Source organism: Tinamus guttatus, unplaced genomic scaffold (genome assembly GCF_059628265.1).
Source record: "Tinamus guttatus ecotype Peru unplaced genomic scaffold, ASM5962826v1 Tinamus_guttatus_pri_ptg000383l, whole genome shotgun sequence".
Lineage (NCBI taxonomy): Eukaryota > Metazoa > Chordata > Aves > Tinamiformes > Tinamidae > Tinamus > Tinamus guttatus.
This window is the reverse complement of record NW_028288917.1, coordinates 901457-927498: the sequence shown is the minus strand read 5'-3', so window position 1 is coordinate 927498 and position 26042 is coordinate 901457. Positions and strand designations below refer to the sequence as shown.

At 42.3% G+C, this 26042-nt stretch overlaps 1 protein-coding gene across 1 annotated transcript in view; it reads left to right on the top strand.

Annotated features, from left to right (window-relative positions):
* The first annotated feature begins 2597 nt into the window (after positions 1-2597).
* Positions 2598-26042, top strand: part of COLEC11 (collectin subfamily member 11) — a 31938-nt gene continuing 8493 nt past the window's right edge. Inside the window, exons 1-3 of the mRNA XM_010220494.2 lie at positions 2598-2874; positions 17092-17247; positions 22007-22078. Coding sequence (XP_010218796.1) covers positions 17118-17247; positions 22007-22078 — 202 coding nt within the window. The 5' untranslated portion in view covers positions 2598-2874; positions 17092-17117. The remainder of the gene's footprint in view (positions 2875-17091; positions 17248-22006; positions 22079-26042) is intronic.

Here is a 26042-nt window from a genome sequence, read left to right as displayed (position 1 = left end):
ATAGCAGTATTGCAAAAAAGTGTCAGCAAAAAAGGTTAGTGCAACAAAGTTAGATTTTAAACAGCTGTAAGCAAAACTGTCTTCGTTGCCATTTTGGTGCTGAACTTTCCATGCATTTCATGCCTCTTGCAGAAAAGAAAGAAAAAGGATCTGTTGCCTTCATGTCCATATAATTAGAGTGGTGCTGCCTACGCTATTTGGATGCGTTAATGGGATATGTGATAATATGGGAGATAGTATATGTACTGCGGTAGGTATGGAAGTCCTCACAAGTGTGGCTGTAAAAGGCTAATTTCCCTGTTATCTTGGCTAAACTCTTAGGGGAAGCCCGAGGAAAGGGGCCGTGCCATTTACATTGTTGCAGGAGCAGAAGGGTGTGTGGCTCTAGCGGCTGCCCTGTCTGCAGGGCCCGGCTGTGCCTGCTGCATCCCTGCCTCCTCGGGGGCTTCCCTTGGGAATGCTGAGCGAGACCTCCCTTATTTTCAGGAGCTGGAGCAGTGTTTGTAATGCAGCCTGTGATATGCCAAGCTCCAGCAACTGAACCCGCGTTTTAATGTATTAAAAGAGTTTGGGAGTTGGTGTTTTTTCATTTGTTGTCAAGGTGACTGGATGTTTTGCCCTTCCGAGGGGAGAATTAAGGCCTCCTCATCTTTTCCTAACAACAAAACTTTAAAATGGGTATTGTACTCTTACAAACATAGAGGTAACGTCCACTGACTGTGGAAAGAGTACAGGAATTTGCCTGAAGGCTCTTAAAAATATATTTCAAGTACTTTCTTTCCTGTTTTCTGTTAGCAGAATCATCCCTGCCTTTCCCCAACCAGCTCGCATGTTTCTACATGCCTGTTTCTGTCCGTTTTGAGCCCGCCTTGCCCGTGTCATGAACGCAGCCGTGTCGGCGTGCTGCGACCCTGCGCTTGCGGCCGGGGTGGCCGTTGGGGCGCGGATCCCGAGCAGCCGCTGCCCCCTCCGCCCCTGCTCGTGCCCCGGGCTGGGGGCGCCCGTTTCGGCCGCCATTTTAGTGTGCGCCTCGCTGCCCTGCGCCGCGCGTTGCTGCTCCGCGCGCAGGGGACGCTCGGGTCTGCCTGCGGGGACTGTCCCCCTTTTATCGCTTCTTCAGGGAACCGAAATGATCTGCTTGTTTCTTTCATTAATCCCTTTCCAACGGGGAAAAAATTCCACTGCTTCTACAACATCCAACCTTTCTTTTGGAACTTCTTCTTTGCTAAGCCACTGTTTTCTGCTACCTTTTCTGCAACCTCCCTTTGAAATAGAACTATTTCTCCCCTGAATTCCCTTTCTGGCCTCAGTTATTTGTGTGTTTATACAGGGCCAGAAGATATCTATGTAAATGTACAGTGCCTTTGCCATCGCAATGCAATCTTCAAAGGCTTGGACTGCAGTCCCTTTGCTACATTCCTTCCATCAAAGGTTCCTACTGGCAAAGGGCGCCAGCAGGACCCTCTGCAGGACCCAGTCCTGCTGCTGAGCCCCCCACATCGGCCCAAACTGCTTCTGAATTAGGTGGGGGGTCCTTTGTGGTCATCGTCCCCAGCGTGTCCTGTGCTGTCCCCTGCGCCTGCTGTGCATCTGCCCCCATCCCTGTGCTTGGGCATGTGCTAGTTGAATGAATTTTCTCCTGGAGGACGTTGCCCTCGTCAGCAGCACCTTTCCGGAGCCTGGAAGGCTCCAGCGCTGCTCTGTGTGCGGGTGGTGGGATGGAGGCTGCGGGATGCGGTGGGAGGGACGTGCGCTGGCAGCGGCTCACGGTGCAGCCCTCCAGGGAGAGGCTCTGCACCCCAGTGACAGCAGCTCAGCACGTAAATAAAGGAAACACACACCAAAAGAAAGCCCCAAGCGAACAAAAATACCCATTTAGCTCTCTGGTCCCATGATCCGAGCGCTTTTAGGTCTTGCTGCCCTGGGAGGTGAACGTGGCTCTTCCCACTGCTCTCCTGGCCGCAATGCTCCGTGCCCGCGCGTTGTTCAGGCGCCGGCTGCCCCGGTGCTCGCGCACGGGGCGACCCCTCAGCCGCTGTCCTTGGAAAGGCCGGGAGAGCGGAGCAGGGCAGGAGCAGAGGCAGGAGCAGGGGGAGGGCGCGGGGTTTGGGAACCAGCTTTGCACAGCGGGCTGGAGGCTGCAAGGGAGGGCGTCCGAATGCCCCCTCCTTTTCCCCTTCCCAGCAGTGCAGAGAGTGATATCAAAAGGTAAAAAACCAAACCCCCAAAAAAGGCAGCCTTGAAGCACCCTGTCATGTGGTTAATTTAGCACTTATTGTGGAGTGTTGGGAGCTCTGAAATAGTTGCATGTTTTACTCAGCGAGTCAAGAATGCTGCAGCCAGTTGCAAGAATGGAGAGAATTTCAGTAAGGAAAGTGTGTGTTTATTACCCACACAAGAGGCTCATATTCAGTGCTGCACTCACGGTGTTTTTGTATCGGCTGTTGCAATTAAAGCAAAGCAAGAAAAGTGCTCTCTGCGGGCAGAGTGCGTGCGCAGCTTGCAGCTGAATAGATCTAAATGGTTAAAAAGGGGTTCTCTGCTAGGGAGGAGGAGGGGAGAGCAAGAGTGCATTCCCAAAAAAGTACATTCCCAAAATAAAAAGCTTACATCATGGACCTCTTCAGCTTTCCCACACTTCTTTCCTAATTATTGTCCTGCAGGACAGCTGATCTATTTCAAACAGGAAGCTGTTTACAGATAACACTTGCAACTGTTTTGTCTGATTTGTTGAACTGTCGAAAAGCAAAAGGCAACCTCTTTTCAAATTAAAAACTGTCAGACTTCTGTAAACAGCAGCAATGAGGTTCATCTGTGCAGTGTCCCTGCAGGCTCAGTGTGTTCGGCAGTTCCCATTTTCTCAGCGACCATAAGGTAAGAGAGACTTTTTCACTTTCACTGCTCAGAAACTTGTAGAGAAGGAAATCCGGGTGTCTCTTAAGGGATTGTCTTGTAGGCGGCAAAATGTGACTGGCAATGGCTGCATTGTAAGGGGAGGCATGGAAAGCAAGAGCGCTCTGGCTCTGGGGGACGTTGGACCTTTCTGCTTGGAAGCAGCCGTGTGGGTCACACACGCGGGGGCACACGGACCCCATTCACTGCGGGGTCTGTACCCATCCTGCACAAACGCTGGTGAAAGCGCCATCCTTTGCACGAGAACGGGCGAAGCGGTATATGAATTTTAATTTTCATAACACTGAAAGCCGCTGCAGATCACTAATGGGTTGTAATTCCCGCTAACGGATAATGAGTATCTCAGCTTAATTCTGGAAACGCTCAGCGCTTCTCTGCATTCCCCTATTTCTGTTCCTGGGCTGTTTTCTGTGGTAAAGGTGGGCTTGTAATACGGCTGCAAACAGGGAGGGAAGAACTGACGTTGCAGAAGATCCAGAAAGGGTTAAGAATTATAGCAGGGAGTAATTAAGAGTAAACTCGGTGAAAGCCAAAAGAAGTTGCAAGTAGTGGCAAACAGGAATGTTTAGAGAAATTTAAAGATACGTAAATAAAAATGATAAAACCTTGATCCAAATGATCAGAAATATGCGAGTAAGCCATCCTGCACTGATGGGAAGGCCACGTGCCTGCTTCTCAGAGAGGGGATGTGAAAGAGATGGGGTTCACGAAGGGCTTGTGTGTTGCCGTTTGTCCCTCTGTGCATCCATACGTGTGAGCTGGCCTCACTCGTGGCAGTTTTCTAGCAAAACCCAAGGACTGCTGCAAACTGCAATGCACCGTTTTGTGCTGCATTTGCCACCCAGTGATGAGCTGGGCTGAAAATGCTCTGGCTTTGACACTCACCTATTGAAAGATTTTGAAAATCCAAGAATCTAGATTTCGAAATCAAGGAAACAAATTTCTTTCTACATGTTGCGCTCAGTGGATAAGACTTTCGATCTTATGTATTTGAACATTTTGCATTTACAGGCATGATTATTTAGGGAATTATAGAGATCAGAGCGTGTGAAGCAAAGTTCTCATTTATCAGAATGACATTACGATATATTCTTCTATGATGCCATGTTAGAAATATCCATGAACTCTTTTCATTAGTACTTCTGCTGATTGTAGCAGCATAAATAAGGTGTACAAATAATGTAGCCATGAAGCAGTGCTTTCACACTGATTGTTTCTTTCAAGAATGCTTGGACCATCTTTGAAAATTCCTAACTGTACTCCCTAAAACAAAATTGCTTTTTTAAACAGATGTATAATAAAGAGAACATATAAACTACATTTGTAGTTAAAATGGCACTTAGGCATGGTGTAGTCCCACAGCCAGCAGCTAACTGCATTGTGAAGGCAGTATTAATCCGTTGTGTAACTTAAAAATGGCACTTTGTGTTGAGGGCTATTATGATGACTCTGAGTTACATTTTACATTATTTCTATTGCTTCATTTCAGTTAGTTTTAGGTCTGATGCACAAATCTTGAACCAGAATTGTTTTGAGATGAGAAGGCTTTTGACCAAATATTTTTTTAAGAGAAGTGTCAGCTTTCCAGGGTAGCTTAGTTCTCTTGTCAAAATATTTTGGCTGAAAACCAGAAAAGTTTAGCCCAAAATATGATGTCTCCTGGGAACTGTAGTTTGTGCTTTGCATCACATTTCACTATTGGCTGGGCTTCACGACTGGATAGTGTTTCCTATAAGGTCCTATGGTCAGGGACTTGATTTCCCTTGATGAAAAGGACCATTACGATGTATTTTGGGACACGTAGTCCAGTGACAGAGGTAAAGAAGAAGGGCAGAAGAGTGAACTGTAACAGAAGCCCCCTGGATTACGAGTGGAAAACTAGCTGGGAGGCAGACACCTTCCTAAAGGTGAAAGAAGCATATGATCCTATTTGCTGTGTCTTGGAAGTAAGACCCTTTGAGAAGGTCAGATGTGTCAATAAAAGTCTTGCAAGCTGCTTAATGGTTTTTATCCACACAAAAACCTATTCCAGGGAGAGAAGAGCATTTTAAGAACTTAAGATGTTGCCCATGGTTCTGCCAAGCTTTGTGCTAAAAGCGCTCCATTTTCTAAATTGGGAACTGAAGCTGCAAGGGACTAACGCTGGATTTTAAGACAAAGGCAAACTCTGAAGAGGTCAGGAGGAAAACAACCTCCTGGTCACCTAAAGCTTTAAAAATCCAGTAAATTCTTAACTGATTCTCACCAGTCTCACTACTTACATATATATATATATATATATATATATATCCCTCACTGATTTGCTTATAGCTGCATAAGACATTTGTAGGGAGAAGTGACCTGAAGCTGATTTTCTCAAGTGCATCACTTGACCATTCTCTTGTGTGTTGGGATCCAAGGATCCCTGGGGATCTGGATGCTGCACCACAGCAGCTCACTGGAAATGCTCGAGAGGGAGAGGGGCTTCTCCCCCTCTGGTGCCCTCCTGGTCTTTCGGGTGGGGATACTTTGAAAACTGGGATTGAAAATACAGCTTTATGGAGGTCCTTCTGAAAAGCTGGCTGCTGCCCGTATCACTTTTTACATGATAATCTACTGGCTGGTGGACATACGGAGAAGACAGGAGACCCGCAGTCAGTTCTCTCCACAGCTTTCAAATCCACATCTCCCATGTGCTGTAAAGGTGCCCTCATGACTAAAGGATACAATAATTTGAATACAGTAATTTTTTTTTGTTGAAGTGGGGCTACTGCACATCCAAGATTGCATCCGCAGCTCTCAGAATAGGTTCTGATTTTGATATCTGGTTAGTAATAATATAAAAATCTAGCTAAGCAGAATTCTCTTCTTTTGGCATGACCATTCCTTTTCAAAATCTACCATGCAAATAAGAGGTATCTCACCACCATGTATTGGAAGTGAATGGCAATTTTTTGTGTTAATATTCATGTTTGTGAATTCTTTAGAGGATGAACTGCCTACAAGAGCGTGGACAAATCTCCTTAAAGGGCATAAATGGGCTAGGTGAGAGCCTAGTGTCTTGTTACACACTTCAAGCAAGATGTTGGTGATTTCTGGTCTGTGCAGTAGGAAAAACTTTGGCACCTACATTTTCTGACCAAATCATAGACATCTACTGCATGCTAGGATGACTGAGTTGTTAGGAGAACGTTTTGGATCTTTTGTTTGGGCTTGCAAAGAGCTACAGATGCAGATTCAGTGGGACCATTGCCAGTGCTGACTTAGGTCGCTCGTGTCTTGGGGTGCCAGGGTAGGGACTGTGGGTGAAGGAGGGAGAGGGGATGAGAGAAATTGCTTTAACTCTCACTAATTGATGGCAGTGGGGCTTGAGAATCAAGGTGCACCTGTTCCCTGTGCTTAGCTTATTGGTCTCCAGCTTTGGTCTTGGTATGGCTCACTGTGGTTTTTGAAGCTGTTGTTATGTTACACTAATGGCAGAATTTGCCTTAATAGTAACAACAAAAACCCTACAGATAGCTCTCTTAAGATTTCTGGTTTGCTTTGCTCAGTAGTTTTCAGGCTTACTTGTGCATCCTTCCGATTTCCCTGTGCTGGTGTTGATGATCTTAGCAGGTATTGAAACTTGCTGACAATAGTTTTGCTTTTATTTACTGTCTTTAGTGGGCCCCGTTGAAATAGTGTGTGAGGCTCTGAGAGACCATGGATCACAGGCTGGATAGGTCTCCATCTGGTCTGAATGCAGAGGGCACTTTTCTCCTTCCCATCTGCAGGAGGGCAGAACAGTAAAGCCTGTAGGAAGTGCAGTGCTCAGAGAAATGGAAGAGTTCATAAATCGTTCACCTGCACTGAAGAAGGCACCAAAATAACCAGCATCAGCTTTAAAAGGTTTCACAAGCATGTCTTACTTTAAATGATTTTCATACTCCAAAGACTATTGAGACTTAAGAGGAAGCAATAAAGCATGGGAGTTTTTATAAAGACATTATGTAACATAAACAGACCATTATGATTATCATCAGAGAAGGATTTACAAGAGATCATCTAATATTTGGGATCTGAAACAAACAACTTTCCCAAAATAGTAAGTAATTTCTGAAGAATCTGGCAATGTTGGATGGCATGGTCAAAATAAAAACATCAGATGACAGCATCAGAAAAGAGTGAAAGCCTCACACAAGAAGAAGCAAAAATGTCTTACTATTTAGAGAAGGAAAATGCCTTTCACCGAGTTCTCTTTTAGGAAGGGTGTTAAAGAGCAAACATGTCTCTGAAGGCCCAACTAGTTAGTGTACAAGAAATGTTAAGGAAACTGCTATGGGGATCGAATGGAAGAGCAGAGAGCAGCGCTGCTCACGTTGCAGATGCGATGAAGACTCCAGGGTGATGTATTTGCCAGCAGCTCGTGCAGACGCATTTGCAATGCTTCTCTCTAGCTGTGCAATGAACTTGCGCCTGAAAACCAATTCAAAGATGAAGCGAGTTGACACAACAGGAATCGTGTTTTGAGCTGAAGCTAAAAAACACCTTTATCAGAGGTTTACTTCCTCTGCTGTGTAAAACCTTTGTCTTAGATTTGCCTTTCTTGTAATTTTAAGTTATAAAATTATATAAGTTAAATTTAAGCTTTAAATCATGTTATATATATAAAACCATGTCCTTATGTCTGCCCCATCTAAATAATTCTGGAAATAATCTTAAAAGATTAAATCTTTAAGCAAAAAGTATAGGTTTTTCAGTTCTGCAATCTCCTTTTGTTTGAATTTTCACTGGCAATCCATGAAAGGAATTTTTTTCAGAGTTCTTACAGATAATATTTCCTTATTTTGTTGAGAAATAATGAGGATGAACGTGATTTGTCAAGAAGAGTCCTTGTGATTTGCTTCCTAGGTAAAAATGTGAAAATTTCTGCCAGTTTCTAAACACCTTCATGTCTCCAGATCATGTCTCCAGAGTGTTCAGGTTAGACTCTTTTAGTTTGAGCTGCCTGAGAGTCATAGGTGGAGACAACCTTACCACCTTGGCAAGGTCTGTGGAGATAGATAAGCAGAGATGGTGTTTGCTAATGCTCCAGAAGCGCTTTGAGTAACCATTCATTTCTACGCAGGCCGTATCACTGCTGTGTCTCCTTCTACAGCACTATGGGGATAATGAGAACTATTAGTACCCTAGGAAAAAAATGGCATTCTCTACAAGTGCTAGGGAAGTGTTATCTTGTTATCATCCTTCCTTTGCTCAAGTCAAGTGGCAGATGGTGGCATTTCAGCCAGAACAAGGTCAATGTAGTTTTTAATACCTCCCATAAACCCTCTTTTTTTCTTTGCTGGTACCTAAAGCTCTAGTAATAGTTCCTGCTCCTGTCAATAACCTAGAAATGCTGGACAAATCTGCACTGAGCCATGGGAAGGTGTAAGTGATCGCTGCTTAGCTGGCATGAGGCTCCTGGATACACTGCAACTGGCTGTGGTCACGTTCCGGCCGTGTGAAGATGCATCTGCTGCTACTGTTAGAAAAGTTGCTAAGTACAAAAACAGGTAGAGATCCTTACTTAATGTGTCTTATTATATTCTTGCCTAGAAACACACATTATTAAAAGAAAAAAGTAAAGTCTCAGGGATCTGGTTAGATGGACAAGTTTTAACAAAACATTCCCAAAGGGAGTTGTCATTCTTAGGAGTCTTTTGGTAACTGGAGGATCTCAGGGAGAAGATAAGGGAACTAATACCTCCAATTTATCTGAATTCAGGTAAATACCCCTGTTTCCAAATTATGTTGTATACATTATATCAATTTCTTTCTGAATTCTCATTTATCTGAATTCACATTTCTGTTTCATTGGTCTCAAAATGAGACTAGATTGTCAAAAGCTCCTCAGACCTGCTTGTAATCACTTGCGTGCTCTTAATTTTTTAAGTCTTTGGTGTAGACTGGTGCATCCTCTTTATAGCAAAACTCTGAATGCACGTCATGGTAAAAGAGTTGCTTTCGGAAATGTATGCCACTGAAGATACCCTTTCAACTGGCTTCCATTTGGCATACCTTGTAAGTAGGATTATGAATGTTGCTGGTAATATAGACTGATTGGCCTAACTCTGCTGTAGCATCCTGGCATAAGAATACTTTGACCTCTGTATGTATGAAGTCATCATGTGTCTTTCTCTGTGTGTGTTTTTACTAAGTTATGTCAAATCCATACAAGCTTGATTTTAACAGCCATAGCTTGGTGTTCTGTTTGTTTTTCTCCTTCATCTGGGGAACTACTCCTGGTAGGTTTCCCCTACTTTGGTTTCTTTTCCCTTACCTGTGCCAGGGAAGGTGCTGGGTCCTAAGAGTAAAAGGAATGTTGAATGACACCATTGCTGTTTAGTTCTCCCTTGCCTATTTCCTTGCCCCGTGAAGATATGTGGCTGCATTCCCTGTAGCTTGCTTCTTGCTACTGGTGCTCTGTTCTTTTTTCCTACATTGATACTTGGTCTCCTGAAGATATCGTCTCTGTATCACCTATATAATTAATTCTGTCTTTTCCCAGGCTCCTGGGAGCTTTAGCATAGGATCAAAAATAAAATGTTATTTGGTCTTTGCAGATCTGCAGCCTGGGAACAATTATAATCATCCATTGAAATTGGATTGACATTTCCCCAGGTTAAATGCAGGATTTTGATCATGCATGCTTATATATCATGTTATTTTGTTATATCCAGGATATAATTCCGAGAAGTATGTCCTTGTCATTTGAGGATAACACTCTTGGATAATTTCCATGACTCTTGGTGACTTGCATGCTATCGCAAAATGTCTCTTTTTGTGGTATCTCCTATGCTCTGTATCTTTTTTTCTGGATATTATTTTCCACTGTGGCCTGGTATTTTGCCATATCTCTCCTCCTGTTAAAAAGTTCCCACTCTTTAATTATGTGTAGTATTTTTTTTTTCTTCTAGTGAACTCAGTCCCATTACTTCTTTCACTTACACATCTTTCTGTTCTCTGTATGCTGTTAGCACATTAGGGCAGTTTTATAATGCATTAAAGGCCATTTCAGCTGCTGCAGGGAGCACTTCAATCCCTGTCTGGCAGCATTTTTCACAGCAATGGATGGTCATTTTACCTTACCAGAACCTGAGCAGCTAAATCAGCTGAGAAATAACCCGACAAAAAGAGAGAGAGAGAGCTTTTTACTGGTTTAGCAAGCTGAGCTAGCCCAGTATGGCATTAGACGACTGTTGGTGATGGTACCAAGAAGGAAGGGTCAGCAATGTGTGGCTTTGGTGGGTGAGCTGGGCTCCTGTTAGCCTTCCTACGAGTTTGGCCTAGCTAACTAGTAAGGGTGGGAATCTCCTTGCCCAACTTTATGTATCTACAAGGCTGAGCTTTCTTCATAGGCAGCCTCTAGAGATCCATTTATTTGACTTGACTTAGGATGAAGTGAGTCACTGTACATCATTCCTCTTATGTGATTATAGGAGGAACTAGGGGCAATTTTCTCAGACTTTGAACCTAAGCCAAGGGAGCTGAATCCTGCCCAGGGGTCTGCTTATAATTTTGGCTAGACTGAGATCTGCTGCTAAGCAAAGTCATTCTGATAAACAACTACCATCTCTTGGTGCCAAGGCTACTCCATCCCTTAGTAGCTTATTTTTTGTGGTCTCATCCTTGCAGTATTCAGAAGCAGGAAGCAGTAATCACTCTCTGCCTCTTGGTTCTTCAAATTGCCTTTTAAAGTAGCTTTTGCGTATGTAATGTATAAGCAGATGGGAACAAAAACTGCTTCTACTTTGCTAAGGTTTTAGGGATGTGGAGAATTGGAAAGGGGTGCCTTGAAGTTTCAGAAATAAGATAGTAAGTGATCTGTATCTATGTAAGGAAATGTACACTATTCTTCAAATCATTTGCTGATTCTTGGTGATCCCTTGATATTTTAGTTCCTACAAATGCTGGTAGGGATACTATCAGGTTCTTGCGTATATACTTTATAGGAGCCAGGCTGAACTGAGGCAATTTAGATATAGTTTAGAAGTACTAAACACCTGTATTTGAACCTGGTAGGATTTCGGAGTGGGTTTCATCCGACATGTGGCATCCGACATCCGGCACCAAAAATCACAAACTCTTCCCGTAGATTATAGCTGCAGAGGAGGAAATAGTAAAGCTCTATTCATTTAACAGAGCCATTGGATAAAACATTGTGGGAGAAATTTTGTTTAACATTTCCAGTTATCTCTAACCAATACTTTACAAAGACCAAGGTAAAATTCTAGCTGAGTGTTGCTCTATATCATCTAAAACACTCTACACAGAGTGATACATTTTGGGGCTTAGGGGCAGGACTCATGTGGGTCTCATCTCCTAGTTACAGGTTTTGAAAACATGCTTGCCCCCTTTTTGTGACATTTTCATCTCACCCTTGCCAAAGCCCATTTTTTTACACTTTCAGCCCAGAAGATAGTAAGTTATTTCTGACATAAACTCATTGACTTCAGCAGAACCCCATCAGAAAAAGTTGTCTCACAGTTTTTAAAAACACGATTCTTGCTGAAAAGTGAAGCTAATATTCCTGTCCATGGCAAGGGCACCTATGTTATGCAGGCAGAACTAATAGTCGCTTAAATCTCACAAACACTGATTGAGGAAATAGCTCTGCTGAGCCAGGCTCAGAGCACTTTTAGGAGTAACCCTGAGCTAGGCTTAGCTCCCAGGCAGCTCGGATTCACTCCTGTGCCCTCTGCAGGAAACGTCCCTGCTCTTCAGCATCAACAGCACATGAGGTGTGTTGCTGCTCTGCTTTGAGCTGCTGTACACTCCATAGGTTTTGCAGAGACTTCCTAACCACAGCAGTTAGGGTCCCCATTTGCAGAATCCTACAGCCTTAACATTTAGGTATTTTCTCTCTTTCAAGCCCATTGCTTTAACCTTTAAAAAAACACTTAACATTTAAGTTTCAAGCACAGCACTGTTATGAAAATGATTACCTGTGGTTTAAGTAGCTTTATCATTGAATCACGTTTGTATTCTGGCTAAATGACCAACACTTGATTACACAAGGTAACGGGTGGGGGAGCTGGGAGGCGAAACATGAGAGAGCTAAGATGAAGTAAGAACCTATAGCTACACAAAACATCCATAGGCTAGGCTATCAGCAAAGCTGCAACAGAGAAAGGCCAGTGACATAGGATTCATGCACAGTGTGAGAGGCATCCTCTCCGGGGGTGATCCGTAGCCCCTGGACAAGTGATGGGAAGCGACTTGTACACAGAGCGCTGGAGGGTCGTCCACTCTCACTCTCCCTCCTGGTCCCAAGAGCTTATCAGCCTGGATTTCCACTCAGCCTTGGTGTTACCCAGGGCAAAATTAGTGTTTTTTTTTTCTTTTTTTCTTTTTCTAATTCTTTGCTTGAAGTCTGTGACACAGCCAGCCAGTCTGGCATTTCAATGGCACGATTTACCAGGCATGTGTTGTATCCATTCAGATGTGGTGTAGAGCCCGTTGAGACATTTCAGGACAAAGTGTCTGCTGCTGGGATGTTCTCGGAGGTGCTGGGATGTGGACGAAGGACCTGAAAAGTCATGGGATTGAAAGCTGTTGAATGTGGGAGACGTTTCCATCCCATTCATCCATATTATGGATATATCCATATAGTGCTGACTCAAACTCAAATGTGAGTCCACATTTTGTCTAGACATGGGCTGGCACTGCAGACATTTGTGTGTGACAGTTAATCCAGAAAGTAAATCAGATTATTTAGAATGAAGTGCACTTGTTTTCAAGAGGAGAGAAAACCATACCTCATTAAGAGTGAAAACAACTCAGAAATAATAAAATAAAAATACCTCAAAGAAATGCTAGAACCCCAAACAAGAATTAATTAGGATTATAGAGAGAGCTGTAGCTATAGCTATTGGCTGTCTTGAGCATTAACACCGTCAGGCAGCATTTTCCTGCTGCTTTTTTTTTTTAAGCCATTTGGATTCACCGGGGCAGATTGTGGTGCCGCTTCTAGCATGAGAAGCAGATTGCGATAAGGCATCGGCCCTTGCAGCACGGCCCCGGGCTGCTGCAGGGTCGTCACACGTTTGCTGGCTGATCTGACCTCCAAGCTTCCCACCTGAAGTGTGGAGGGTTTAGCAAGGAAGCTCAGGGTCACTCGCTTGGCAGCGGCAGGACTGGTCTCAGGGAGATTTTGAGTGATGCCTGCGGTGCTCTGAGCTTCGGTGCTTCCCTGACGACCTCTCAGGGACTTGTCCTTTGGAATATGGCCTAGGAAAGCTCCCCTCTCAGCAAGGGAGGCCCGTACCCTAACACTCACAGGTCTCAAAAGCTGTTTTAAAATTACTGTGCTATTTGCATTGCTATGAAAACAGAGACATTTCACTATTTTTTTGTCCATATAAATGCTGTGTTTTACTCTTTCCATTTCTCCAAAACACTCCACTTGGGACTTCGCTTCAGTAATGGGTCACCATTATCAGTGCCTCTAGTTTGGCTCTTAACCCCTAGCTAGATACTGGAAGCATTTCAACTTTTACAAGTGCTGAACATCTTTGGGTTTTTCTCTAGCATTGCTTTTTCTGATGTTGATGATACTCCAGAGTCAAAGATAAAGACTATATTTGAAAAAGATGAGCTGCCATCTCTGTCTGAGGACTAATTTCAGTGGGATTTAGTCTTCTAAATAGCCTTTGCGACTCAGAGTCCAGAAGGATTTGTAGACAGGTCAGAAAGGCAAAGAATTCTCCATGGTTTTAAAATGAAGGACACTGCTGCAACACATACCTGGAGGTCAAACTCTTGTTTCAATTATCTAAAGCAATTTTAATTGCAAAGGGAACGTTTCCTTTTTAAAGCAGGAAAAGAAAGGGTGGATAAAGTGATATCCAAGGTGTTTCTGTTTGGATGTCTTCTACTAATTTGTCCCTTTACTGCAGTTACAGACACTATGAATCTGCCCCCTCTTCAGAGATTTCCACAGTTATTTTTTTTTCTCAGGCTGAGCTGTTTTGCCAAGAATCCATGTGGGGCCCAGGTGCTGGAATCTGGCTGCTGCTCAAAAGTGCTGTTTTCTAGCAGAGTTCCCTCAACGTCCTGGTGCGACAGCCTGTTTTCTGTGCAAGCTCGGCTCTCCCCAGCTCACGGGGTGCCTCCACTGCGACCCTGAGGCCCCAGGTTCTGCAGCAGGCCGTGCTTTCCACCATCTTCAGAATGACGGTGCCTTCTCCGTGGCTTAGGCCCCCCTGAGAAACCCTTCGTTTCTGCCTAACAGCCCTGACAGCTCTGCTGCTGCGTGCCTGCCTCACGCTTGAGCTGTGTAGGAGTCTGCAAAGAGAGATGAATATTTAACATACCTGGAGGCTTTGATCTTTCAGTTGTAGTCTGGCTACATCTAGCACCTCTAAAATGCAAAAGGAGGAGGCAATTTTTTTATCCAATAGTGCAGAAGTGGTGCACCCTCCTAATTGCAATTTCTTCTTCTGTCTCGGCTCATTTCATCCACATCTTCTGCTTCTCTATAGAGAATCCCTATTGCCACACTACTGGAGGAATGTCTCCTCCATCATTTCTAGGTTTCCAGGCTTTTAGCTGAATATCTTCACCACTAAGCTTGCAAGCTTTTTTGTCTGCCCTTCTTCTGGGTGAGGTGCTCTCCTGGACTATAGGACTGTGTTTGTAGGCTAAGGCAGGAACCACATCTCTGCTTTCCTGGGCAGCAGAGCGTGGGCATGATTGCTGTCCAGGACAACCCAATTCTCCATCCCTCGAAGGTATCTGACTCTCTTCTAAGAGTTAAATGCTTATTCTTAGATGTCCAAATGAGACTTTTGGGCACAAACCTCTGTCAGGTCTTCTTGGCTGGCTGTGACAGTGACGGATCCCTGATTTCCCATGTGTGGAGCGTTGGTCCCCACCTGGACACTGCAAAGCCTGTTCCTGACATGGAACCCATCACTTTCAATGTATCAGCACTGACTAGTTCAAAATCCTCCTTGGACCTACAAGACTTTGAAGGGAAGATGTGGGGAAACTCCCTTATTCTCAGCATTTCTTTTTGACTAGTCTCCCTTGCTCCCTCTTTCACTTGCTGACTGTTGTAAATCATGTTCATTGAATCCCAACACTTTTGTATATTGTAGAAAGAGCCAAGACTGTCTACTGTGGGTACTGCAAGCTCCTCTAGAGCACTTCCAGAGTGGCATGTACCCTGCAGAATCTCCTTTCGGGGAAATGTGTCCAAATCCAAGCTTAACGTATCTGAGGTAGTTTGTCTGGTTTGTGCATTAGGCTATTTGGGAGAAGAACATTATCAAGGATATCTGATACTTCACAGTTATGCCAAGATTGTGTTCAAGTAGTTTATAAGCCTTAGAAAAAAGGCCCTGGATAACTGGTTTGGTTTCTGCTCCTGCTGAGGTGTTGTGCAGGGAATAGAGCAGATATTTCTGTCCGTGGCAGTAGAAGCTTTAAGACAAATGCTCACAACTCTTCTTCTTTTTTTCTTTCATTCTTTTTTTCTCTCCCTGCCTTCTGCAATTTTACTTTTCTAGGTCCGCCTTTATGTTAAGCTCTCTCTTCCAGGCCCAGTCCCTCATCTCTGAGGTGGCAAAATTCAGTTTTACCTGTCTTGAGAAGCTCTGGGTGGTCTTGCTACAATTGGGACAAAACATTATGTGGTCTAAATATACGAGCATCCTAGCTGAAGTCTGTGCTTCTGGGGGTATGTGCACTCCTAGCAATACATGAGCTAGCTAATTTAAAGATGGTCCAGGCACATACATATGGGTGGCAGTCTTAGTAATTTTTATTATATATCATATTGCATAGTATACTGTGAAAATGTGCATATAAACATACACCGAAATTTAGAGAAAAGACAGAGGCCTTGAAAACAAAATCATTACATTACAACTTAGTATAAACTTCCTTTTTTTCATCCACACTCTTTTGGGTCTTTTTGAGATTGATGAATCTCATGTATGAAGTAGTTCAAAGCTGTCCTATACCAGGCAAGTTGTGGTTGTGACGAATACGTGACATTAGTCACTCTTCCTTATTCAATGGGAGGATTACTCAGCACCAAAGATTTTCACCAGGGCTCATGTCCTGCTGTAGCCCCTTAGACTTAGAGATGCCCAGACCTGCGCACTGACTCCATGTCTGTGCTGGATCTACTTTGCTTATTTTTGTAAAGACTCAGGGGGATGGGGAGTAGTGTAGTCCAGCATTTTTGCTCTAGTTGTTTGCTCTAGATGCACATAGCTATATTGTGGCTATAAAAATGATATACAGATACTTTCTGCTGAAACTCTGATATGACTTTCAGCTTCTTTGGTGTAGTACAGAGCCTTGGTGAAAGAATGACTGGAAAAAACACATCAGAAGTACATAAATAAAACTTTTTGTCAACAATATTTCTAGTGACCTCCTGGAGACCAGCTTTTGACAATCCTATCACACCAATTCCATTTCTGCACCATTGCTCTCCAAGATGTTTCTTCACAACCTGGTATCAGGCAAACCATTTCATGGGTAGGCTTAGAAAAGGATATATTTAAGAGGTTTTTTTTTTTTTTTTTTTTTTTTTTTTTTTAGGATTTATTGGAGACTGTGGTGTATCTTCATTGCATAAGATGGTGAAATATTATCTCTCCCCCTCCCCACAGATGAGTCAGGTGAGGGCTCTTGTGCCAAACAATTTACTGGGCACAATTTCATTGCTCAGGTAGATGGAGAGTGAAATTACAGGCTTTAAGGTTGGTCTCATCACCTACCAAATTGCCTCTTTAGAACAGTTTCTATTCTGTCTAAGTGTCAATTTAGTACTTACGTCTTTAAATGCAAGCCCATATACTAGATTTTCTTCTTTAACCTTACAAGATATCCGCTTACTATTGAGAGACAGTAAACACAAAATTACCTGTTTCTAGCTTTACTTAGTATTTTTATTAAGAGCAAAGAATTTTATTCAGAATCTTATCCTAACTAAATTTAATCTTACCCAGGCTAGTGCCAAAACAAATAAGTGCTACTATGTATTTCATGTATGTTTGAGGAATGTACAACCTGCTTGGAGGACCTGCACACATTCTTTCCATGCTGCATGGGTTATGGCATGCAAAAATATATTGCCTTCATAACAGGGTGCTGTATTTGTTCAGAAACTGTTGAAAGTCTTTGGAATTCTTATAACTGTTTGTTCATTCTTCTGTTTAGGAGTCAGTGACCTGTAAGAGCTCATTATGAAGAAAGATCTGGTTTTCTTGGTGACTCTAATTAGCCTTGCCTTCCTGTCACTGCTAAGATCTGGATATCCTCAACATATAGCAGAAGAGTCCTGCTCTGTTCAAATTCTTGTTCCAGGCCTCAAAGGTAATGTGGAAGTCTACTCCATCATCCAAATACTTTCTTTTTAGCAGGCTAATTTGCACCATTAACAGTTACTAACCGAGGCAAAGGAGGTGCCTTTCAGTGGTCCTCTCATTTGTCCAGTTCATAGCCTTCCTATAAACAGAGTTTTAAGGTCATAAGATGAATTAATGCCTGTTATTAAAAAAGAAAGTATGGTTTAAAGAATGCATGCCGAGGTTTCCAAAACCTGCTCCTGGGGAACAGTGCTTGCTACTCTGATGGGTTGCTTGGTTGGTTTCTTTGTGCTTCTTACCCTCCAGAGTACTACACATGCACAGGGGCTGAAAAATCAGGCTCCCCATTACCCTTGGAGAGGTTTTCACTGCCGTCTTGAGATGCACTACAAGGAATTATTTTTTATTTTCTAGCCTTCTGTATGCTGCCCTTTGGGACTAATCTCCATTGGTTTTAAAAGCCCTAGTGCCTTTCCAAAGAAATAAGAAAATAGAGGGCTTTCTTTTGGCATTTTTACAGATTCTACAGATTATTTGGGCAAAAGCAACATTTCTACCAAATATGGCCTCAAAACATTGCCCAACAAAGATGGCATAGTAAGTACTGGTCTTTTATAATAAAGAAGATATTAATACTGATATCTTAGAAAGGAAATAATCATCTGGAAAGAATTAGCATTTTAAAGCAATAATGTTTATTGCCACTGTGGTGTGAAATCCCATCTCCATTATTATAGTTAATAACAATAATTCCTCTCATGAAGGCTATGATATTTCTATCAGACTGTAATACCCATGAGTATGGAGAAATGCCTATTGACTAGGAAAGAGACCTAAACATTCAAGCCACTGCTTTGTCAGTAAACATAAAAAAAAAAAGCAAAAAAAAAAAAAAAAAAAAAAAGCACAGCTAACCGCAGAGGTTTTCTGGCAGTTATGCATTTGAGTATCTCAAAATGACACCTGAAACCTGCTGCTAACATTACATAAACCTTGATTTTAACCAATTGCCTGAGGTCTAAAGCATGGATCTAAAGTATGCCAGATCTGTGCTGGTGAATCATTCAGAGAGACAGCAAGACTCAGGTGCTGTCACACAGTTGCAAAGCCCAGCCATGGTTTTGGCTATGAAGTAAATTGCCCTTTCCAGACACTGCCTAGTTTGGATGTGGCTGCCCTGCTTTGAGGGCCTGAACTGGGAGGGTGTGGGTTCTGCTTGGCCAGCTGGCTATTATTTCACATATATCAATCATATATTTATATATATCATATGTTTATAATGATTATCTACGTAAGAGATTTACAGCTGCCTGAATTGAAACAGAAAAAAAATAATTAAAAATTTACTTCCGTATGTGGTCTTTTAAATCTGAATAACAGTTTTACTTTCTATACATTACAATCAGAAAAACCAACCAAACAAAAAAAAACAAAACCAGCATTAGTTTGATATGTCCAGATCTTCTGAGGTTTGATGAAACCTTGAATAAAACTGTTTCCTGTATTTATCTGTTGTATATGATGTGCAATAGGCACAAGATACTGCTGTTTATGTGACCCATATAGCATGACACTCTCATGTTTAATATGTCTTGTCTAAAGGCACACAAATCAATCAAATCATCGGACCACAGTGCTGCAAACCAAAGCTTTCATATGAAAAGTTGTCTTTGTTGACAATGCAATGACCATTTTTGTGACATGAAGGACCATTGTTGTTACTACTACTACTATTATTATTATTATATATAACTGAGTTTTAAAAACATATAAGGAGTGTAATAATAATCCTGGCCTTTTATCAGGAGGTAACTCTGAGCCAGGAAACAACAAAGGAGCCTGAAACATTAATGATTTTCATTCCACTTCATGAGACACCAGCACTGCACAAGTGATAGAGATTGATGCGCAAATGCAGTGAAGCACAAAATGGCCTGATGCAGCCTAGCTGGTTAATGCGAAATCTCTACAACCCCGTCAGTGCTTCAGCTACACTGTCAGAGGGGCTGGTAATGAGATACTGCTGTCACCTCCTGGCACAGCTCCAACCCCCTTCAGCGGCCAAGGTTTCCTCTCCACAGAGGATCCATGTGGCTGTGTGCCCAAACTGCGGCTGTCACGCAGCGTGAGCTGCTCACCACCTCTTAGACTTGCCCCTGCTCCTCCTCTGCTGGCAAAATCCCAGAGGATGGAGGGCTGAGCCTCTACGGGGCTCTGGCACCACCACCATGGCTGCTCGCTGGTGGCACGAGTCTGCTGGGAGGTAGTGAGGGAAAGGTGGGAGACCATGGGATGCACAGAAGAGAAAAAGAAGGAGGGTTCCTTCAGCCTAAGAGGTGGTGCAGAGCCCAAATGAGGCGGTGAAGGAGAAAGAAATAGGGAATATATACCCAAAAGTGGGGGAGCATAATGGAGGAATTTTAGAACAGGGAGAGATAAGAGAAAAGGAGGGCTCAAAGAATGAATGGAGAGACTGGAAACCATTAGAAAATAAACTAGAAAACACAAAGCCAATTAGGACCCCATTAAAAAAAAGGATTTTGGAAGTGAGGATGAGAGGAGAATGGAGGTGGAATGGAAGACAGTCAGTAAAGACATTGAGAATAGAAAAAAGGCACAAATGAGTTTAAGGTCAGCAGGTAGTAGGGACAGATTATATACAAATATATATATATATATAAAACAAACAATATAAAAGGGTAAGATGAAGGAAGGAAGGGGAAGTACTGAGGTACAGAAAATCCAGACAGCAGAATGATCTGTGCTTTAAAAAGTCAGTAACATTAATAAAGGGAAAAATGTATTGCATGTGGAGAAGGTGAAGTCTTACTGTATCACTCACTCACATTCTTCCCAAAGTGCTGTTCCCTCTGAAAGGCCCATCAGAATGAAGTTACTCCTATTGTAGAGAAAAAATAACAGAAAATAACATGTGTGCAGGTTTGGGCAAACCTCCTGCTGTTGCTGCCCTTCCTCTGCCTTTCCCCTGCCGAGCAGGGGATTTCATCCTGCACAAGCTTTGCATCCCCAGCTTGCATACTGCTCTGAGTGCATGCAGCAAAGCAGGGACTTGGGCACTGCAAAGCTGAATTAGACCGTGCTCAAGTCCTCATGGCCGAGGCTTGCTGCTTAAGACAGCTGAAAACAAAAACTGCAAGGTAGAGCCTGCAATAGCGTAACCTGCTCTGAGGGAAGGTTTCTGACAGACCCCCACTAAGGAATGCAGTGTCATCTTATTACAGGAAAAAATGCAGGCGAGCGTAACGGCCTGAAGCAAGAGTGATCTATTTTATTGATCCCTCCTGCACAGCATTCACTCTGAGGAACGAGTAAAGCAATAGGCTGTAATAGCCTGCTCTGAGCCTCCAGAGAGATGGAAAAGTCATTGACAGGATTTATCTTGGGGAAGCAGAGAACTCATAACCAGCCCGGGGTGGGGAACGACATTAATGCAAAGCCTATTAGTTACCTGATAATAAAAAAGTTGCATTCACGAAAGCGGCAAATAAGAGCCTGCTTCTTGCTAACAATATTATTCACAGGGGATTATGTGAAGTTTGTCCTCATTAAGGTCAGGGAATGCCCTATTTTTGCATGTCTGAAGGCACGGTAGCTCTTCGGGAGCTGCCTGGCAGCCTGGCGAAGGGGAAAACAACGTGCAAGGGGCTGAGCTCAGCTCACAGACACCTGTATCTGCAGCAAGGAGAGAGAGTGAGGCTGTGTATTTGAACTTGGCCATGTCTCACTTATTTCCACCTCATCTCCACGACCTCTCTCTGCACCAGAGAGCTCTAGGAGCCCATTTGCCTTTCTTGCTACGATGCTTCCCTTGGGAGAGCAGCTCACGCTCACCCTCCAGTGTGTACAGCGCGTGCTGGTCTGGCTTTGGATTCCCCCCTTGCAGTGGCTCGCAACACTTTATTTTCTACAGAAACTATAGCACTTCTCCTTGTGTATTTCTTAAATAGTAGGTGGTAAATAATTCTTTGACCTTCAGTTTTGTTTATAATATATTTTATATTGATGGCCAACTACAACAGCAGGGGGCAAAGCAAGGTAAGCTTTCCCAAACAGGGGGAAGGCAAGCATTCTCAGAAATTGGCATTATAACATGAAGAAAAATCTATCAGATGCCATGAGCTATGCAAATGCAAGTACAATGCAGTGCTTCATACCACACAGATTAAGAGGCACAGCATGTATCTAAAAATAAAGATGAAGGAATTCTGTCTATAGGCCTGATCCACCCCTACTCAGTGAATGCCATAAACTTTTTTTTCAATAGGAGATTATGGTTAAACTTTTCTCACTTGAGACTTCAGTATGTCCTTAAGACGCTTTGCTGAAAAGGGACAGAGTTTGACAGATCCTCAGAAAGTGGTGAATGTGAAGCCAGGAGTCAATGTTTTAAGTTGAGGCCTAATTCTGCAGCTCCTACTTAAATGAGTTATGCTGTTATGCCACTGAATTCTTATATAATGGTTCTACTTCTGTGGACTGTTTTTATGACAAATTCCAAAAAGCCTGAGAATTCAGCAATTGATTAACTTTGGCTTTATTACTGTCGTGGTAGCAGGTCAATTGCAAGTAACTGCTCTTTATGCATCAAATAAAGCTAGTAAGGCAGACTCCATCCGCTATTATTTTTTTCTGTCTTTCTTGAAATAGGCTTTTCAGTGGGGAAAATGGTATTTTTATCATTGCCACCATGGAAAATAGTTATGGCTTAATATGATTCTTCCTTTTATTTCCGTTTGTGTTAATAGGGGAGACTGGAGAAAAGGGTGAAAAAGGTGCTCCAGGTCGCCCGGGAAGAGTTGGGCCTCCAGGAGAAAAAGGTAATTGTTAAAGAAGATGATTTGAAAGTAATTCCTGAGCAAATGGGGCCTTTTCTTTTGAGATGATGATAATGGGACTCCTCTATCCCTTTTCTGGAAGAGTATGTTTTATACACCCTATATACACATTTGCAGACTAAATATTGCTTTCTGTTCAAAAAGGTTCATTTTGGAAAAGCTTAAGGCTATTTCTTTTTTTTTCTTTTTCTTTTCCTTTTTTTTTTTTTAATGTTATCTGTAAAGAAAGATATCATAATGCCTTCTGCAAATAGTACCTTCACAGTAAAGCATAAGATATAAATCACAGGGCTCAGTTTCCTTGTTGCCTTTTGTTTCTAGGAACAAAGACTCACAGTTACCTCACAGTAAAACCACCATGAGAGGGCATTAGGCCATAACAGGCAGAGATGGTCTAGAGTGTCTCCACATTTTTGGATCCCACTTACATAACAATTATGGCAAAATGGTTGATAAAGCCATTGCATTGCAGCTCAAAGAGAACTTGCAGATCTTCAGAGGCATGGTGCTCTACAATATTCAGTTGTCAAAGCTGAGAGAAACATGGCATTTTTTTCCTGAAGGAAATTCTGTCTTTTTATGTTGGTTGTTGTTCTGAAACAGAGGGAAAGTTGACCTTCATAAGTTTTCCAGCAGATGCACAATCTGAAAAATTCACATTTGGAGTAGTCAAAACATTTATTTCAGTACTGGAACAAAACATTTGACATTCCTTGCACCACAATATTTGACTTATCTTTTACAAAGCTGAATTCTGAAACTTCATTTCAAAGCAATTGCTGTGGTTGCTTACACTTCCTTATGATGACGCATGATCCATCATGCTCTTCTTTTGGTCAGCTCTGGGTTTACCCTGGGATCCAAGATCCGTGACTAAAGTTCATCCCTTGTGATGTACTCAAAACCTTTAAATTTCCTTGAGGTCTGACTGTTCAGTCAGAGTAAGAACAGTGTATTTTCTGTATGGTGATGTAGCCTTCAATGGAAACTGTCACGCAAAATATTGCAAACTGAAATTTTGACTACTGTAAAGTAAAACAACATGATGAGAAGTTATAGTACCATAGAATATTTAGGCTAAAAGATCATGCAGAAGTCATTTGGTTTGAGCCTCCAGCTTGAAGCAGGACTGACTTTAAATTTAGAGTAGGTTGTTCAGGGTCTTGGCCATCAGACTTCTGAAAATCTCCAAGGACAGACATTCCTCTTTTGCTAACCTGTTCATCATTATCATTGTGAAGAACCTTTTCCTTATGGCCAATTGAATTTTCCCTTGCTGTAATTTGTCACTGTCGGCCCTTGTCCTTTCATTGTGTATCTCTGAGAGGAAAAGGCTGTGTCTTCTCTGCAAGACTCCTCTGGGTAATGGAAGTATCCAATTGGGTCCCCTCTTACATTTCTCCAGGCTAAATAAAACCATTTTCCTCACTTAAACTCTCTCCAGTTTGTTTCTGTCTTGTATGAGAGCCCCCAAATCTCAGTGTCTTTATCTGCCAAGGGGTTTTCCAGACAGCCATTGGCTAGCCTATATCACTGCATCCCAGATATAGGATTTTGCATATGTTTTTACTGTCTTTACTTTATCTTCATGAAACTCCTGTCAGTAAATAACATCTGCTTATGCACAAGGCCAGTCATTTTATCACAGAAAGCAATGAGGTTGGTCAGGCACTTGGAAAATCGGTGTTGGCTTTTCCCTTGCCTTGTTCTTCTTGTATCTGGAATAGCTTTCATATGAACTTGATCTGTAATTTTGCTGAGAGTTGGGCTGACTGTCTGGTAGGGTTTTCTTTGAAAGGTGATATAACATTTGTGTTTTCCAGTTACCAGGGACCTTGTCTGCTTACCACAGTCTTTCAAAAATGACAAAGAGCAACAGCATCATCTGGCTCTTTCAGCACTATTGGATGTATTCTGACCAGTGCTGTGGACTTGTGCATGGCTGGCTTAGGTAGCCCCTAACTCACTCTTCCTCTAACTTGGGTTGCATCATCTCCCTGGTCTTTTCTACAGTAGGATCCTACCTACCACTTCCCGGAACAAGCCTACGTGTGCTCTCCAGAAATCCAGGGCTGTTACTCTCCTATTTGTCTTCCCCACTTCCATTAAGAAGTTCTCTTAAGAAGAATATTCATATCATGGTCCTGTAGCCACGCTTGCCCTTGACTCTCATATCCACAACTACGAGGAATGTGATTCCTCCTCCAAATATTCCTTCTCTGTCAACAGCAGACCCAAGAGATCACAGTTCCTGGTTTGCCATCTAGTACCTGCAATAGTTGAACATTCATGTGAAAATTCATAAGAAATGAAAGAAATGACCTGTTACTGTGTTTTTTTTTTTTCCCTCTGTTCTTCATCTCTTCATGGGACCACTGATGTCCTTTAAAATTCTGAGAGAACTCCTTAAAATCTAAATTAACATAAGGCCTAGACCCATAACTAAATGTGTAGCTCAGTGAAAAATGAAAGAGGGATAAAATTGCTGCCTCACCTTGCATTTGCCCCTTCTAAGCGCACATAGGGATGCTCGCTGTGGTTCAGCTTTTGGGCAGTAGGTTGTTGAACTGCAGTGTGTTAACAGCTATTTTCACTCTTGTAGTTTTTAAACGTATTTTTACTGAAGTCTGGTAATTACTTACTATCATGTCAGGAAGAGGCTAATATTTTGCTCTTTCTACTGGAAGAAACTGCCAGCGTTGGTTGTATTTTGCTGCTATTTAAGTAAATGATGGTTTACATGAGGAAGAAACCTTAGTTCTCCAACATCTGCAGAGTGTTCTATTTTATGTTGTCACTTTATGTTATCAGAATCACAAAAATCTTTTTTTTTCTTCTTTCTTTTCTTTTGCTTCTTGGGCAAATTCAATGTGCTCCATATCTTTGGACTACTTAGAAGTGTCATAATCAGTGAATAAATAACATACATAAGAAATGTTTTTCTCATAGTAAATTTGATCTGAAAGACAAATTTCAAAGTGAGCAAGTGCTACAAATGTTTTTGGCATATCCCTTCCTCATGATATTTTCAAATTTTCATAGTTCGGAAGCTGATGTACACTTTTGTACTTACCTGAAATAAATCTAGTTATGAACATCCTGATGTTTCAGGGTGACCTCAGACATCCTGATATCTTTGGGCACTGATTAAGGTTAAATTCCACTTACTTTCCTCATTGATTTTAATTAACTGTATGGGTCAATTATGATGCATGGCATGTCAGCAGAATATAAAACTATGTGCTGACTGTATGCAAAGCATAGAGTACTGGATCAATTAAAACGGTTGATTTGGATGAATGAAGTGTGCACTGCAGTGCAGATTTTAGGGTGGGAGGTGTATCAGGCCTTGCTGTCCCCACTTGCACTGATTGTTGTGCGTTCCCACGTTGGGAATTATCTCAGTTTTTGACTGAGTCATGATCTTATCTGTGAGGTAGAATCTTCCATGAATGCAAACTCCTTCCACGTATTTCAGTAACAATATCATATTGTGAATTTTCACAGATTAGCATGGATTCTGTTTACGGCAATCAAAATAGAGGGTGAAGTAAAATGTTGGAATGCATTATAAAGGAACAGCACTTAAAAAGCATTTAAGACATTTTATTTTACTTTTAGCCTTAAACATTTGAAAATACATTATTTTAATGCTTTGATTTCAGTCTTTACACATCATGCTCCTTCTTAACTAGTATGTTAAACAATCTTTTAACAGTGTAGCATGGTTTAGCTTGTGCTAGCTAAATCTTTTCCATGCAATTCTTTGGCACATTTTGGGAGCTAGCACAATGAGCAGCTGACAAGGGACTGTCCTGTATTGAAAATCTAAGACAGTATCATAGATTGTACCATTCTTGTCACCTAGTTCCCACCATCAGGGCACAGTCCCTGGCAACTTAGTCTACTAGTATAGACATAGCCTTTAGGTATAAGAAAACTGTCA